An 18,205-nucleotide genomic window follows, 5' to 3' on the forward strand; every position below is an offset into this window, starting at 1 on the left:
CAATGTTCTACAAAGTTGTAGAGCAGACAATTACAAAAATTTTGATATATAAACATAAGGAGTTTGCTTATAAACATCACGAGTTATCGCGATTTTACGAAAAAAAGTTTTGAAAAAGTTGGTCGTCATCGATCATGGCCATTCATGGTCACCCGCGACAGACACGGACGACGAAACAAAGAGAAACGCAAAATAGTAGTTTATGCAACAAGTTGCAAAAAGAGGATTTTTTCAGCACGAGTCGTACATTTATCCAACGAGGTTCACCGAGTTGGATAAATACGAAGAGTGCTGAAAAATTCAAGTTTTGCAACGAGTTCCATACAACATTTTTTGCAATTCCAAAAAACACGCATTGAGTGAAATTTTATGTAAAACTTTCATGTATTTTGTCAATAAATCGTTTGAATCAAAAAAAATGTTGAAAAGTGTTAATTTTCGAAACAAGTGCTGAAAAGTTCAACTTTTCAGCACCCATTTCAGTGCTGAAAAGTAGAACTTTTCAGCATTTATTTTGAAAAGTGTTGCTATTCGATTCTGTTATTTTTGGTACAGAAAAGTAGGCTATTTCGTCGTTCAAGAATGACAGGAAAAGTAAGTAGTTTCACGACGGAATTGCAAAAAGTAACTTTTTCAAAACTTTTTTTCGTAAAATCACGATTACTCGTGATGTTTATAAGCAAACCCCTTATGTCTATATATCAAATTTTTTGTAATTGTCTGCTCTACAACTTTGTAGAACATTGTTACACTCTAAAAAATAACCCTGCAAAGTTAGAAAAAACACGAAATTTTAAAATGAAAAATTTTGTTCTAAATGAAAAAATGACCCTTCTGGGACAATGTAGATTCAAAAAGTACATTAAATTTCCCATAAAATGACATGTTCCAAAATTTTTTACAGTCGAGTAACGGAAAATGGGAGAATTTTTAAAACTTTTTTAGTGTTTTTTTCGATGAAAAATACGTTTATTCGGAATTCTGAGTACGCCATCAAATCGGGCGTCTAATTTTACATAAAAGTCCCTTTGACACCAAATTTCTATATCATCACCGTTTCAGGCTGCAAATGATTGAAAAACACCTCTTTTTTCGCATGTTCAAAAATGGAAGGGGTCGTACCGCCCCTCCGTCACGAGATATCAAAAAACGGACCTCGGTTTCGTGATCAGGGACAAAAGTTACCCCTTAGGACAAAGTTTCACGCAAATCGAAGAGGGGTCGGGGCAACTTTTCCCGATTTCGTGTGAGTTGGTAGAGAATTACCCTTATAGATGTGCTTGATCATCAGCTCCCCAAGGGCCAGGAATTGCTCCGCCTCGTCGGAGCAATTCCTGCAATTTCGGCTGGTCCGAAACTGCGTCATCATCTCCCCTGCGAGAGCAAAGAACTCTGGCAGGGTAAAGAGATCTTCCCCGGTAACTTCTTGCAGGGCCGTATTGCCACTGACGGCAGCGACCACGCTGGCGAACGATCGCCCCCATCCAGGAGGAAACGCTGAGTTGTCCGCTGGAACCGTACGATGACCAGCTGCAGGCACGGTTACGCTCGTACTTCCCTGAGGAGGGTGGGACGCTGCTGCTTTCTTCTCCCTCTTTTCCTGGTCCTCAAGGTAGTTTTTCCGTGCGCTGCATCCACGGTAGTTGCTGGTATGGTTACCTCCACAGTTGGCGCACTTAATGCGCGCCTTGGTTTGCTCTGCCTTGTCCCCCAAGTCCGCTTCATCTAATTAAGTTTCCTAATATTTGAAGTTTTGTTGTCTTTTCAAAATCACCTTTTTTTTTGTTTACACCGCTCATTTAAAAATCTATTTTAAATTATATTTTAACAATTAAAAAGTTCTTAAACAGGAATTTAAGAAGATTTTGCTAATTACTATAAAATGGCAGAATTGTTTAAACTGTTTAAAAATTTGACCAAACAGGGCTGTGACATATCCAATAAAACAACATCTAAATACGTATCTGGAAAGAGGTACCGCAAAACAAAATAATAATTCCTCATTTTTATGATCAGAATTAAATTAGTAGCCACCCTAACTCAGAACCCACCTGGATAAATTCAATTTATAACTTCCAAACCAATCTAAGAATCAATTAATCATTTCTCCGATTATGGCCTCGAAATAATCTCGCGTGTTCCAGTCGAATCAGTTCACACTATATTTTCGCTTATGGCGCGATTTTAAAATTGAAAATCTTTCCAGTCAACCGCACAAATGGAGTTGCGAGCAATTAATTCAACTTTTGAATCTATTAAGCCACGATATGTGAAAAGTGTGAAAATGTCACAACTCACCTTGGTGACAGCCCCTGCTGCCGTTACAACCTACATGTGTGTTGTGACATTTTTCATTTCGCCTCCCAAAACCGGAAAATGAAGCAGAGTGGGGGAAAGGGGGAAGGCTATAAATTATATCGCGTGAACATTGTCAACCAAACCTTGGAGCTGCGTTTATATGTGCGCATCTGGCAAATGACTGCACGTCCCTCTAATGGAGTCCAGCATGCAATGGGTGATAATTTATTTAGCTTTGCAACCGAATCGTCTTGGCCCAATTCCTTCCTAAGCCGTATCGCAATGAACTCTTGCTTTTAAATCCATTTCCCCCTTTCTGTTGTTTGCTTCCAGGTGGCGATCGAAATCTTGTCCTTCCGACATCGGTTTTTCACCGGGCCGTGGACCAGATGAAGCGGACGGCCGATTTCACGTTTGCCGTCGTCCTGAAGCAGGAGCAAGCTAACTCTGGGACCATCGTTTCCTTTTCAAACGGAAACAATAGGTAGGTTTCTCGTTCAATTCGATGTCGTTTGATTCTCCATTTTTCCGAACTTTCTACTCCCCCGCCCCGATTCCCAGTTGTCCCCTTTCTTTTTTATTTAACAACACACACCCCCCGATTATTCCGAGGAAGCCAATGAACCTCTGTCGTTAATGAGCCCGCAAGGAGTTCAGTAATGAAGAAGAATCATGGCCAATAAAACCGGCCCGTCATTAGCTTCTAATTCACTTTCCCGTTTGACTTTAATTTCCTGTCCCGAGTGTCCCCCTTATTTTTCTCAACCCCGAATACAATCGTTGACAGTTGATTGTCCCTCGAGAACAATTCCACCGCACAACAGTCAACGATTGTGCTCTGGCCAGCCCCACCCTCCCTCACTCCCCTCTTTCTTTCTCTCTATATCGATACTCTTACTATCTGACTCTTCTCTAATCCTAATCGAAACAATGTAATAATTAATATTAATGTTAAGGTATTTAGAATTACAATCAAGTGGAAGACGTGACGAAATACGTTTTCATTACACACACATAACAGCAGCGGGCGAGCCGCTGATGCGCTACGAGTCCTTCCCGTATCGGCTTGCGGACGACGCCGAGCACAAGGTGGCGCTAACGGTCAGCGGCACCGAGGTGCAGCTCTACATCGACTGCCATCCACTGTATAAGCGAGTGATGCATTTTTTACCAGATAGAAATTTTAGTGCTTCCAATATGCAATTATTCGTCGGACAAAGAAACTCAAATAGTCATTATTTATTTAAGGTGAGCATCTAGGCTGCACAATTATTGCTTGTTTTTTTTTCGGAAAAGTGTGACGCCACGCTCGAAATGTTTTGTAGAATGTCGTGGAAAATGGACTTGGATAACCAAACGTTACTCCGAATGCTGATAAAATTCAGATCAAAAATGATTATTTTCATTGTACGGAATTTAACATTTAATTCAACAGTTATTAAATTGTTTTTTGAAAGCTATAAAGAAAACTACACTTTGTAGCTATCCTGCTATTCACAAACAATTGTCACGTTAATTTTGTATTGTGTATAACAATTTGTTTACCAAAATTAGATTACACATACAAGTTTCTATAATTTTTTTAAATAATTAAAAAGTAAAGTAATTTTTAGCTAACCCTTAACACCTTGCAACTATTTTTTTTTTCTAATGATCGATCGATTTCTAAAATTGGTTATTTTTTATTTTGTTGCGCTTCCGTTCAAGATGGAGTTGTTATATTGTTCATTAATAATAGAAGTCCAGACTTTAATTTTACTTCGTATAATCGAAACACGCAGATAAAAAAAATCATATTTTTGTCAGTCGAGCATAAGTATAACCCATTCAATACTCTAAAATGATTCAGAATGTTTTAATCCAAGATGGTGGCCAAAATGGCGGTGTGAAAACACATTGAATAAATGCATGTTTTTAATTTAAAGGGCATTTCTTCATACAATTCGTATGTTCAATCATTTTTTTGAAGATGCTAAAAAATTTCACAAAACAACGTATTTTTGAAAAAAAATACTCAGATTTCAGTCATTACAATTTGGGTATCAAACGATCAGAATTTTTTCAAACATTTCAAAATATTTAGTGACAACATTTTTTGGAAATACTCAAAAATTTCACAAAACTACGTATTTTAGAAAAAAGACTCATAATTTCCGTTTTTTACAATATGGGTAAAACGGTATCAAACAATCAGGATTTTTCATACATTTCGAATGTAATATCAACATTTTTTGAAAGTACTCAAAATGTTAACAATACTACGTATTTTCAAAACTAATACTCAAAATAACAGTTTTTTTACAATATAGGTTTCAAATGATCGGGATTTTTTCACACATTTCAATGTTATAACGCAAATTTGTAAAAAATCTCAAAATTTCCACCATACCGCGTATTTTTCAAAAAACTACACAATTTTTTTATAGTTTTTTTCAAAAAATGTTGTTATTTTATTTTAAATGTATGAAAAATCACGATCGTTTGAAATCCATATTATAAAAACGGAAATTATGAATATTTTTTCAATAATACGTAGTTTTAAGATTTTTTTTTGTATTTTCAAAAAATATTGTTGTTACATTCGAAATGTATGAAAAAAAAACTTGATCGTTTCATACCCATATTGTAAAAACAGAAATTTTGAGATTTTTTACGAAAAAAAACGTAATTTTGTGAAAATGTTGAGTGTTTTCAAAAAATGTTGTTATTACATTCGAAATGTATGAAAAAACACCGATCGTTTGATACACATATTGTAAAAAACTTAAATTTGGAGTATTTTTTTTCTAAAATACATATTTCGTGAATATTTTGAGTATTTCAAAAAAAGTTTTTATTACATTCGAAATGTCTGAAATAATCCTGATTGTTTGATACCCATATTGTTAACACTGAAATTTTGAGTATTTTTTTTTTTTCAAAATACGTAGTTTTGTGAAAATTTTGTGTGTTTTCAAAATGTGTTGTTACAACATTCGAAATGTATGAACAAATCCCGATCGTTTGATACCCAATTTTGAGTTTTTTTTTAAATACGTAATTTTGTGAAAATTTGAAATGTTTTCAAAAACATGATTTTACATTCGAAATGGATGAAAAAATTCCAATCATTTGATACCCATATTGCAATAACAATCCCATATTGCAATAACAATCCCATATTGCAATAACAATAATTTTGAGTATTTTTCGAGAAACATTACATTTTCAAAATATAGGAAAAATACTTTTTTTTGTGAAATTGTTTATGAAATTATAATTTGAATGGATAGCTGACATCTTCCCGATTCCAAAACACTATAATTTTTTGATGTTTGCATATTTTTTCATAAGATTAAAGCCAATGTCTCCCATATAGCCAAAATCCCATAAGCTCTGTGCTTCAGTTAAGCACTGGATCGAATTAAAACCGGGGCAGTGCAAAACCGAGGCGTGCAAAACCGGGGCATGACTGTACCGTTTTTTATTATTAGCTGTAAATAACTATAGAAACTTATATGGTCAAATCAATTTTAAGCTTTTAAAATAATAGAATCGTTATTTATCTTTAAATAACATAAAAAAAATTGAGCTTGCTAAAAAATCAATAGAATTAGATTTTTCATGAAAAACATCATTTTTTATTTGACATCTAAATAAATTTAGAAGCATGAATCAAAAAATAATCAAAATTTACTAATAAATTTGTTATACTCAAAATGTCTACAAAATTGAAACTGCGCTTCCGCAATTACACTTTTCATATTTTTTTTAAGTCTGCTTCTTGAGTAATTTTGAAATCTTTTCTACCATTCTCAGTATGGTTGGTTTCTTACTATTGATATTTCTACAAGAAAATCATCAACCTATTACCGTTATATTGGTTTTCTGGAAAATATCGTAAATCTTGTAAAAAATCGATTGCATAGCGTTTTTAGTTCAAATTATAACTTGAAAATTAAATTAACTTTCAAATAGCTTTATTTTCACAAATATTGTTTTCGAAATGTACAGATAAAATTTAAAAGCACCAAATTTTCATGCGCCAATAGATATGCTACTATTCATACAATTTACAGTGTGACTTGTGTGAAGTGTCCCTACCTCCTGTTTTTTTTTCTCAAATTCAAAGCATTAGATTTTAAAAGGGGGTTTATTTTACATCAAGTGGACCATGTTTTAAATGATTTGAAATATATATGTTACTTGAAGGTTCTGAGTTATTTAACCACAAAATCACATACATTTAAACAAAACTCACAAAAAAAACATGTTTGTCCTATTTACGAATACAAAGTTTTCTTTCTGATCATAATTTTCAATAAAAGAAGACTTGTCCCATTGTCAAACTATACGAAATAATATAGAGTGGAGATTTTTTTGTTATTTTATTTTTACTTGGATTGATCATCTCAAAATTTTATTCCTGTATCCACCGAACAAACAGTAATGTCTGTTTGTTGATGAGTTACTAAACATTTGTTACAATAGGATACAATGATCTCAATGATTTCTAACTTTATACATAAAAATGGCAAACTATCTCTCCCTAAGAATGCAAACATTTCGAGCGAAAGCGTCACTCTTTTCCCGACCACTCTACTGGAAAGCCCTCACCTGGCAAAAACTCTTCCACCAGAGCCCACCCACACCCACCACAACCACATATCGTTTCACGTTAAAATAACTCAACCTGGACTCTTTTTCCATCCCCTCACCACCACCAACCAAACGACCAATCAACCAACAAACCCCGCGAATTCAATGGCAACTTGGAACTCAAATGTGCTGCTGCTGACCTGCACCGTGGGCCACCACCCCTAATGCATCAAAACCGATTACGCAGGGTGATTTAAAAGATTTACGTATTATCACCGGCCCGTACGGTTATTTATCACAATGTGAACTAATGGATGCACAATGCCCCACCTGTGGGCAGTTTTTAGAGTACGAAAAAACGTTAGCAAAATTTCAACAATCCTTACTAAGTCTACAGGTTCAGGTGAGTTTCATCCCCTGAGTGAAAGTTCGATGAGTTCCACTAACCCAGTTGCCTTTTCATTAGCTAGTGGCTGCAGAGAACCGTATCACACACTTAGAGAAATGTGATTGTAAAAAATCATGCCTAATTGACGGTACAAGCAAAGACGACGGTGATATATGGGATATAGGTTGTAGTCAGTGTAAATGCGAGAGTGGCGTCGTCACGTGTGGTCCAAGACCATGTCCAGAGGTTAAGTGTAAACATCCAGTATTAGAGAAGGGTGCATGTTGTCCTAAGTGTTTAAGTAAGTACGAGCGAAACTGTAGCGAATTCTTGTTTTATTACCAACTGTTTGCGAAAAAGCACATCTCAGCAAGTCTCAAAACAGTCAAAGCTTCCCTCTCACTCTCACTCAGCAGGTACCTCGTGTCGACAGATAAATAACCTCACTTTTAATGGCTCAGCCGACCGGCTAACCAACCAACAACCTACCGGTCAGCAAGTCAGCTAGTAGCGTACCCAGGGATCGATCATTCCCAATCGACTAAACACTAATCCTTTATTTTACGATACCTCAATTAATTATCAATTCATTGTGAGTCGTTGTGCCTGTGTCGTGTCGGTGGACGAAAACGGCAGGTAGTACTCTCCGTCGGACTTGTTGGCCGGCTTTACTGCCGATAGATTATTTTATATCTCTTAATAAACCACCTCACCTCACAACGACAATCTCCCTCGAACGATGCACCGACCACACGAGAATGAATTACTACCATCTTTTTACGACTCTTTGCCTGCGTGTGTACATTTCAAAGTTCTGTGTTTTACAGCCACACACAAGCGTTTCTTAATGGGGGTCCCCCCCCCCCCTGCCTAACATGGCGGAAAGTTCGCCATACCTGTCGATAAATTGTCATTTACGCAACGCGCGCGCTATTACTACCGACTGCGCCAAACTATGCATTTCACCGCTAATCAAGCGTTGAAGAATGGAGCAGCGCGGCCATTCACGACGGAACGACTTGCGCCAAAGTGAGACATTAAAAGCCGCGGTGGCGACCTGCTGAGTTTGCGGAAAATGGCTTTGGCATTGAGGCCGGCTTGAGTGGGACTTTGGCAGCAGGGTAATGAGGAATAATGTCAGTGGGACTCTGTGGTTCTACTTATGGTACGATATCAGTTGGTGCATCTATCTGCTTCAGTCGTAATGGTATGATTTGTGAACCGGTGAACACCGGCAGGTGGTCTGTCGTAAAGCTGTGACCAGCCAAGGTGTTGGCGAAACAATCTGCGATGTCGGGTCTTGTTAAAGGGGGTAAATTAGCGTACGGGGGACAATTAATTGTAATTGATTGAGCTTAAGTTATTGCCCAAACGTAATGCTTGTAACAACATTGTAACGGATGATAAATGTGAATGAAGAGGCAGCTAATAGGATTGGAATTTGTGACAATATCTTGATGGAATTGCGTGTTCGAAGGAGAATGCCATAGGCATAAAGACATCAACGCTCAGCTAATTGTTTTGCCATTTGAAGTTACTGAAAGAGTTATTATAAAAATTCGTGAGCGAATTTAGGAGCTTGATTAACACAACTCAGCAACGAACGACATCACTTTTTAGCTTGACACCCCTTTTACACGGAGTTCACACACACTACCAAACATTTGATAGTGTGCGTGAGCGCCGTGTAAAAAGAGCCAGTTCGTCATTTTTTAGTTTGAATTCGACCAACCAACTGGGTACAAACTAAAAAAGTTTCAAACGAAAAAGTTACCAACCAATGGATGTTGAGTATAAACGTTTCAGTTTCGTCCAGGTATGACAGATTTTTTCTAAAGAATTGAATTTTAGATATAGATTTATATCTAAATTATAGATAGATGGTATGAAAACCCACTTGAAGCAACCATTTGCACTTTTCGTATTTTACTACCCCTACAGATATACGTGGGGACGCATGGTTGTATTATATTGTTATATTGTATGATGATTCAATACCATTTATACGAGAAATTTACAATTTGTTTATTGGCAGAGAGTTCACTAAAATTCCATTTCTTCGATTGAATCATGTTCAGGTAGCCCGTATCTACCATTCCTTGACCAAAACGAAGCGTTTACTGACATCAACTTCAAAAATGTCGAGTTGTTTAATTCCAAGTTTCTGTAATTTCAATCATTTTTTTTAGAGCTAAAAAAATTGTAAGTAAATGTATTTTTTATTCTTTATATTAAATAGCCATTATCCCTCTATCAATAGAATACAGAAATTGAAGTTATTGTTTATCAAAATAAGTATTTCAGAGAGTCGAAATGTTAAATGTTGAAATAAATTATTTGGAAATATGCCAAAAAGCTTTCCTTTATTGTATGAATGAAATTAGACCTGAGTTCAACGGAAAACAATTAAAAATGCATTTCCCTGCGTTGATAATCACTTTGAGCATGATTGAAACGCTGTACAGGTCCAAAAAATGTTAATTTTTTTAAGAAAAGGTTTTTTTTCGCAAAAACTTAGATTTTTTGAAATAAATGTTTGAAAAATAACTGAACTGGTGTATCATGCATCTTACAACGCTTTTTTCGTTGAAATGTTGAAACATTGTCAAGCAATCTAAATTTTCAATTTCCATTTCCATTTTGGGGGAAAAAAATGTTACCGTCATCTGGGGCTAATTGGGACAACAGTTTGAATAGGGACAGCACGTTTCAGAGCAGTTGAAAGTTTCATATTTGGAAATGGATGTACACATTTCGTTGCTCTGAGTCTGGTCTATCAGAAACCACACAAAAATATCAAAATATTAGGCTGCAACATTGCCAAAACAGCTTTCCCAATTCGCCCCATGTGGCCCGATTCACCCCAGATGACGGTACAGAAAAAAGAATAAATTATATTGAAAGAATATCAAAATAATTGAATTATGTTCCGATTCAGACTTCTTCTCATGTGTTTATGTTTGAAAAATGGTAAAACTCACACATTTTTACCAATACAAAAATAAAAAAAATGTTGATGGAACGGAAAAACTCATCGATATATCACAGAAATAAAATAAAACTAAATGAAATTCTTTAAAATATTTTTGAGGTTAGACTTTTTCACATAATAGTAGTCGCACGAGTTGTACATTTATTCAACGAGGTTTACGACGGGTGCTGAAAAAATCAAGTTTTGCAACGAGTTGCTTATAACTTTTTTTGCAATTCCTAAAAAGGCTTTTTGAATAGAAAATTGTGTCAAACATCCATGTGTTAAGTAAACTCACCGTTCAAAACAAGAAATATTGAAAAATGTTACATTTTGACACGAGTGCTAAAAAGTTCAATGATGGAAAGTGGAACTTTTCAGCACTAATGTTGAAAGGTATACATTTTCCATTCTGTTAGTTTTGGTAAAAAAAAGTTATTTCACGAAGGAATTGCAATATAAAACATTTCCATTCGACCTTTTGAGATTCAACCTTTTGTCTCACATGCAATCGACGCAAGAACTTCGCAACGAATCTAAAACTTTGAGAAAAAAAATATTTGAAAATTTCCAAATGCGCTGTCTGCTTTAAATGCTAGCAGAACTGATATCGTACCATGTCCCATAACTAATCTTAATTCTTCATTACCCTGAAATTATTTCTAAAAATTTGCAAATTAAAATTTTCTCAATTAGCAAGCTCTAATAATTCATTCTTTCCTCTAACCCCACCCTTTTCTTGCAGAAAATTGTTATATTAATAAGAAAGACTATGAACACGGCGATAAGCAGATCCTAGGCTGTAGAAACTGCTCGTGCATAGACGGCAATATGTTGTGTGATATGCTGCAGTGTCCGGAGCTCAAGTGCCCCCCGGAGCAGCAACTGTCGGTGACGGACGAGTGCTGTAAATTTTGTCAAGGTATAGTTGGCCACCAGTCGTCCCAACAAGAGCCACAACCACAACTGCCACATCAGCCTCACCAGCTGCGGCACCATTACCTCGGCACGCCCTCCAGCTCTACCTCCGTCCTCCGGGTCGTCGTGGACCCGCTCCGGGAAGACCCGGACGACGCTGGTGGCGGCAGTGACGTCGAGGACGAGAGGCTACTGCAAGAACAGCTGCAGCTGCAACCGGACCGGGAACGGGAGGTTGAGGATGGGGAGGACGAGGAGCAGCAAACCGGGCCAAGTTCCGGAATAGTTGGCAACAGCAATAGTCATGAGAACCGCGAGCTAGAGCAAGAGCTCGAATTCGAGCAGTTTGTGGAAGTCGAGCAGGATGAGCTGCGGGAGGCCACCTTCGACACGAAATTCGTTGAAGACAACCGATAGTGTTGCGATGGCAAACATTTTAGAGTCTAGTTCATTTGTTACGTTTGTTGAGACGTTCTGAGAGCTCTTGCCAAAATCAGGTCTCACTGTACTTGGTTTAATGTGTTTTAACATTACATCTACTGTTTCTTCTTGTTCTCTCTTCTTCTCTCTTCCTAGCATAAATCTTGCGTTAATGTTTGAAACTATGTTCTAAGTTAGAAGATGTTACCACGTTACCTCTTAACATAATCATTCCAAAAAATCGTTCCACCAATACGCTTTTAATTAATTGTATGACCTATTGCTGGTTGCTAACCCAAAACTGCTCCCAATGTCGACAAATCCAACCTTCTTGGGTCTTCCATAAACGCCAAACTGTAATAATACTAACCGTTTTCAACTTTATTTCTGCTCTTCTCTTTACAAAATCTGCTTGCTTTCGGAAAAAAAACAAAACAAAACCTCTGCCTGCGCTACCCCAAAAAACTCTTCAATCAATCGAAATTTCTCCCCCTTCTGAAATCATCCATCATCGTGACCACGTGGAACATTGGCTGTGCGTGCTTAAACCTAACCAAAAAAAAAAAACAAATCCTTCAAAACTAAAATAAAACATCGCCAAATAACCGCCTCTCACCACGGACTAACCCAACTCTTTGGGCGGGCGTTCAACGAACTTTCGGCCGATTGGAATCCATCAAAATTTGCAACAAAAAAAAACCCCAAAATCAGGAGTGGACTATTGCTCAAAGGGTCACGCATGTCATACTAACGCTACGTGTCTTAATCTTAACACCAAGTACACGTGTACCTGTCGCTCGGGCTTCCACGGAGATGGGTATGAATGCTCTGGTAAGTTCTGCTTAGTATCATCAAACGCATTTTTTAACCTCCAATAAACCACATTCCATCGTAATCCAACCTCCCTCGAATCCGCGGAAGAGAGTTCATACACAAAACAGATATACACAAGAATACACACACACACTGAAACAAGTTCAGACATCAACATCAAATGGTGTTAAAGTTGATTCTAATCAGGGTGACTTAACCAACAGTAAAACAAAACGCATTCATCTATCTAATCCCGAGTAAACTCTTGACCTAATTCGGGGTCAGTCAGGTAACCACTTCGAACCAGCGCGCCGCCGTCAAGAAAACATTCAATTACTAATTCGATAACCCCCACCAGGTGAAGAGGGTGACACACAGGAAACACACTCATCATCATTTGCCGGCGCTCGGTGGGTCAACAACCCACCACCCACAAACCACAAATACATACAGAACAACATTTACACATACACAGAAATACACTTGGTCAGGTGCTGCATCTAATCAACACCATTGTAACCAACCAACCAAACCCTAAAAAACCACAATCATCATCCTAAAATCATAATCTGCTGCCGCTGCTACTACCTTAGACCCGGAGCGAAAAGCCGGTGCTAATAACTGGTACTTTGAGAAACAGAATATCATTAACGAAATGGGAAAGTTTTGACCCCCTCATCCTTCTCTCTCTCACACACACAATTACAACCCCGTAGAAGTAGGGCAAATTGGGTTAACAAGAAATTCTAATAACCAACCCCTTACAAAACATCATCCCCAATCCATCTCCACCCAACTCTGCAGTCTTCACACCCTATCCAAAAGACCGGTTACAATGCCGGTATGTGGCGCGTGGTAAACAGAGCAACGTCTCCCCACCCTTGGCAGGACCTTTCTCCTGAAATGGGGAGAAAATGGTTCGTAATTAGGTGCCATTAACGTGGTCTCCCCCCTAGCTCTTGCTCTTGTAAGCAGTTATTAGCCCCTTTGGATTATGGTCTCCCCTCTTAGCAAAGCAACTTTGTGGGAAAATTTTTTGCTTGAGGTTATTTGATTTCGTTTTTGGATTAACACTTCATATTTCACGTGTTAATATTGGCTACATTCCTATGTTTTCTTTCATGGAAAAATGCTTTTATAAATTCTAAGAAATTTTGAAACTAAAATTTACATTCTACCACAACAAACAAAATGAGTTCCATCAATCTAGAAATCTTCAATGATAACAGAAATGTGGAAATGTTGACTTTTTGAAGTAACTCATCATATTAAAAATTATTTCTCAGAAAAAAATCACAAAAAATGCAAATAAAAGGCTTCAATCATACTCGAAAAAGGATATTTTTCCGAAAAGAACATAGTTTCGAAAGCTTATTTATTTTAGAGGTTTCATTTGATTTCGTTTATTACCATAGAATGTTTAGATATGCCTTTCGTTAATTAACAGAAATAACATGCATTCAGACTTAACTGAAATTTTAACGCTCTTTGAAGAAAAAAAATCTAGAGATCACTCAAGCAATAAGTGCAATATTTCATGAGCCTCAAATGATTGTTTCAATAGATTTCAGGATGAAATCAAAATTTACTATTTCATCAGAACAATTTTTAAAATATTTTTATATGTTTTAGCTATCACATTATTAATTCGAACTAATTTAAGAAATAACCAAAATTTTCTAAAAACAAAACACAAATTTGTTGTTTGTAAAATTTAGATATAAAATAATCGTAAATTTCTCAAAGATATCGGAAGTAGTTGCATTTTTATAAATACCGTCAGTGGGGGTGACATTGGGTCTGGGGGGTGAGATTGGGTCAAAGTGATTTTTTACGGATTTTACCATTTCTCAGGTTCTTCTCAATGAAAATGAATTCTGTTGAAAGGGTTGTGTAGGGGACATCTTAAGATTACTTCGCTGAAAAAATCTCGTTCCTATAACACATCCTGTTATTTTGGCAGCTGTCTCAAGTTGGGGTACGTTTTTGGCCAAAAATGACCTCTCGAAAAATCATTTTTCTTATATTTTTGTTAGAATTGCTCGAAAACTACCCAAATTTTTGAAAATCTCCACTTCAAACATTGTAGCGCTTCAATACGATTCCCTCGAACAAGAAACACTGTTGGATGACTTGTTTTTACCATATCGTTGTATTTGAGCATCATTTAAGTTTCATTTGACCCAATGTCACCCCCTCTAAGGGGTGAGATTGGGTCAATTTTCAAACAGTTGGCATTTAAGGTAGTGTTCATCAAAATCCACCATATTTTGGGAAAATGTTAGTAAACTATCTTAGAACAAATCTACGTTGCAAGATTTTCGATGTTATTTAAATTGTTTTTGTTATTAAGAAAATACGAGAGGTGTATCGTTTTTTGACCCATAGTCACCCCCACTGACGGTATTCAAAATTTTCACAATAACGTATTTTTGATAAAGATACCTAATTTGATATTTTTGCATTATGGGTATCAAATGATCGAAAATTCTCATAGATATCGATGGTGATAGCAATTTTAATACTCAAGATTTTCAGAACACTACGTATTTTGGAAAAAAATACTAAAATTGTATGTTTATGAATATCAAATGATTGAAAAATTTTCATTGATTTCATTAGTACCAGCATTTTTTTAAATTCATATTTTTACGAAATTGCGTATTTTTGAAAAGAAATATTCGAAATTTGTTTTGCTTTCCTCATCTTACCGAGGAAAGGCTATAAAATCACTCAAAAATTGAACTTCTTAATTTGACATCTTAGACCTACTTCACGCTGGTAGAACGCCAAGCAATGCTGTAGAGCGACCATTTTTTTCTCGAGATACAGATTGGCGTGACCCTTAAAAAATTCAAACCATTGAAACTTTTTCTTGTTGTAAATTAATTTGGCTGAAATTTTGGATAATATTAAGAAACAGTCTCAAGATTAAGTGCTCAAAATTTAAAGTTGACCTGTCAATATTTTTGGAGATATCGTTAAAATAGTAAGAGTGGGTCAAAATCGTATTTTTTACGAAAATGTCAATACAGTCGACTCTCTGGCTGTCGATTTTCTCGATATCAATAATGCTCCATGAACCGATGATTTCTTCAGTCCCTTCAAACTGCATACTTCGATTGTCTTTATTCCTTGATATTTTCTCTTGCTTGAAGGATCTCTTCCTCGACGGTCGCTTGGATTCTATTTGCTTTAAATATCTATTCTGGTTGTCAATAATTTTACTTTCTCATGGCTTGCATAGACATTTTTCTTTGAGAAACGAAGCTTTGAAGGGTGTTTGACATTTATTTGTTTTTGTTTGATGGACGTTACCATGATTCTCTCCTATAGCTGGTCAGCAAGAAAAAACAAATTTCAATCGAGTCTTCATTTTGCATCGTTCTGTAAACTGATGCTTCTCTTCCTTGACGGTCCCTTGGATATTGACAACCAGAGAGTCGACTGTAACTTTGAAATGATACCTATTGTTTTTTAAAAAATCAACTGAAAGTAGACATTCCAAAATACTTATGCTGAAAATTTCATGAGGTTTGGTCGAAATAAAAAAACAATTTCCTGATTTTTAAAATGCGGAAAGCTTTAACTGAGGCATAACAAAGTACACAAATAGAAATCTTGTAAGCAAATCCAGTTACACTATGCTCTTGAATTCATAAATGATTGTTTCCAAAAATTGAAAAAATATTACGATTTGCTTTCAAATTCAAAAACATAGCGTTTCCGGATTTGTTTGCCAATTTCTATCCGTGTAAAGATTACAGTTTTAAAAATCGTTTCCCGCGAATCACACTACTTAGGTTATAGTTAGCCTTAGGATTTTTCATCATAGCTTTCAAACTGACCAACTATTAAGAAAATTTAACGGTTTGGATCTCAATTGGTAAAGATTTCCTTTTAAGGAACAACCCACATTTAGTCAAATTAAAGAAATGCTTTCGCTCCAAATTGAGCACTAAAGCTCAAAACCAAATGCATTGTGTCCAAATCTTGCCGCCAAACATTTGCATATCGCCTTCCCTAATTAGATCTCGCGCCACAGGCCGTCTCCTGGCCATCCCACGAAAGACGCAACAACCGCACCGCCAACAAAGCGCGCCGTCGTCGCCCCGACGAATTCCCACGCCAGACGTGGCCGCCGCCGCGACACGTTTCCGAAATAATCTCTTAATAATACTCGCAAATAAACATCCACATTTGTCACCAGATTGCAACCGGCCAGCAACGGATTAAGGTGATCTTGCAGGAAAACAAGAAGAAATATTCCGAAGAAGATTTTTTGGCAAACGCCAGACGTGAAATTTTCCACACAGGCCGGCCGGGGACCACCACGCGTTGACACCAAACTGGCCACGACACAACACCGCGCCGGTCGGACCAGATTAATGAGGCGGCTCAATTAGCCGTGGGGCACGGAATATACGGGGGGATATTAATTTGACGAAAAATCATCGGGAAATCCTCGAGAGAGAGAAAAGAAGGGACAAGCAAATGAATGTGCGAAATAAATTGCCACTGGAGCGTGGTGAAACTTAATTTGGTGGACCGGATTTGAAGGTTGGTGGTCACTAGACCAAGTGTCAAATTAGTATCGATCATTGACTGAGAATTTATTAAAATCAAAGTCCGTGGTTCGCTTGATTAATCAAATGGAAGGATTCATAGTAGCAATGTAACTGCAGTGGTCTTCAGTCACTGATTTTTCAATATGTATAACATAGAAAAGGATTTTCAGAGTTTTTGAACAATACCTCTAAAGCTCTGATAAGCAAGATCGCAATTCAAAAAAGTTTCTAAATATCACAGAACTGGGAAACACTTGTCACGTTTGGATGCCATATATGTATAAAAGGCCTGCCCAACGTCCGGCCCGCGGGCCGGATCTGGCCCGTGAAGCCATTTCATCCGGCCCGCGACGGCTTTTTAAAATATTTCTATGACCGGCCCTTAAGGCTGTTCATGAAGTATTAAATAAATAAAATTATTGTCTGAATTTAAAAAATAAGCTTAAGATCAAATTTTTACATATTATAAGAACATTCTTCATGTTTGAAATAAATTCTTATAATTTTTATAATGATAATTTTTACTGAAAAAAAATCTCCGTTCATAGAATCTGTCTCTGCGGTTAATGCAACGCAGTAGGCCGGGCCGCTTTAATGAGTGTAATACACTTCGGGGGTTTTCGAAAGTACTCCATCATTAATAATGCCGAGAAGGAACTTGAGGCGTAATCTAACCATAAGTTCTTCCCGGATGCTTTCTTCGGACTGGCTGCGCTTGTATTCGATTAGATTAGAATAGATTAGATTAGATATTTTTTAACTGAAAAAAATGTGCAGGAAAAAAAATATCCATTTCGTAAAATTGTTAAATTTATGAAAAAACTTGGATTGTTGTCTTAAAATTTACAAAAAGAGACTAAATGTTGTTTCTTTTAGTTTTGACTGTGTTAACTTCAATATGAAGTTTTTTTTTCTTTTTTTTTAAATAAATAAGTATGCAAAACTAATGTATTTTTCCAGAACAACTTTTTAGTGATAAAGTTTTTTTTAAAGCTTGAAAATCAAATTATTCACACTGAAAATAGATCGCTGGAAATATTTTTAAAATATTGAACAATGTATCAAAAACTTCAAAAACTTGCAACGATCATTGAAATTTAAATGTTTTTTTTTTATAAAAAAAAATATATCAAGGTATTTAAATACAATCGTCAAAAACAATATCTATAAAATTTTGAACAAGCAAAAATTAAATATGTCAAATAAACAAATGTTTCAATGTTGTTTGTTTTTCATTTTTAAAATCAAGAT

At 36.4% G+C, this 18,205-nt stretch overlaps 1 protein-coding gene across 6 annotated transcripts in view; it reads left to right on the top strand.

Moving 5' to 3' along the window:
- Positions 1-18,205, top strand: part of LOC120425965 (protein NEL-like) — a 168,035-nt gene that overhangs the window by 128,722 nt on the left and 21,108 nt on the right. For 3 of the 6 annotated variants that reach the window (XM_039590612.2, XM_039590614.2, XM_039590616.2), the window contains exons 3-8: positions 2,632-2,782; positions 3,255-3,546; positions 7,124-7,279; positions 7,343-7,565; positions 10,981-11,157; positions 12,285-12,404. In XM_039590612.2, coding sequence (XP_039446546.1) covers positions 2,632-2,782; positions 3,255-3,546; positions 7,124-7,279; positions 7,343-7,565; positions 10,981-11,157; positions 12,285-12,404 — 1,119 coding nt within the window. Of the gene's footprint in view, positions 1-2,631; positions 2,783-3,254; positions 3,547-7,123; positions 7,280-7,342; positions 7,566-10,980; positions 11,158-12,284; positions 12,405-18,205 lie in introns of those variants that run through there. The other 3 variants (XM_039590618.2, XM_039590617.1, XM_039590613.2) reach the window with 3 other exon arrangements.

The sequence above is a fragment of the Culex pipiens genome, chromosome 2 (genome assembly GCF_016801865.2).
Source record: "Culex pipiens pallens isolate TS chromosome 2, TS_CPP_V2, whole genome shotgun sequence".
NCBI lineage: Eukaryota > Metazoa > Arthropoda > Insecta > Diptera > Culicidae > Culex > Culex pipiens.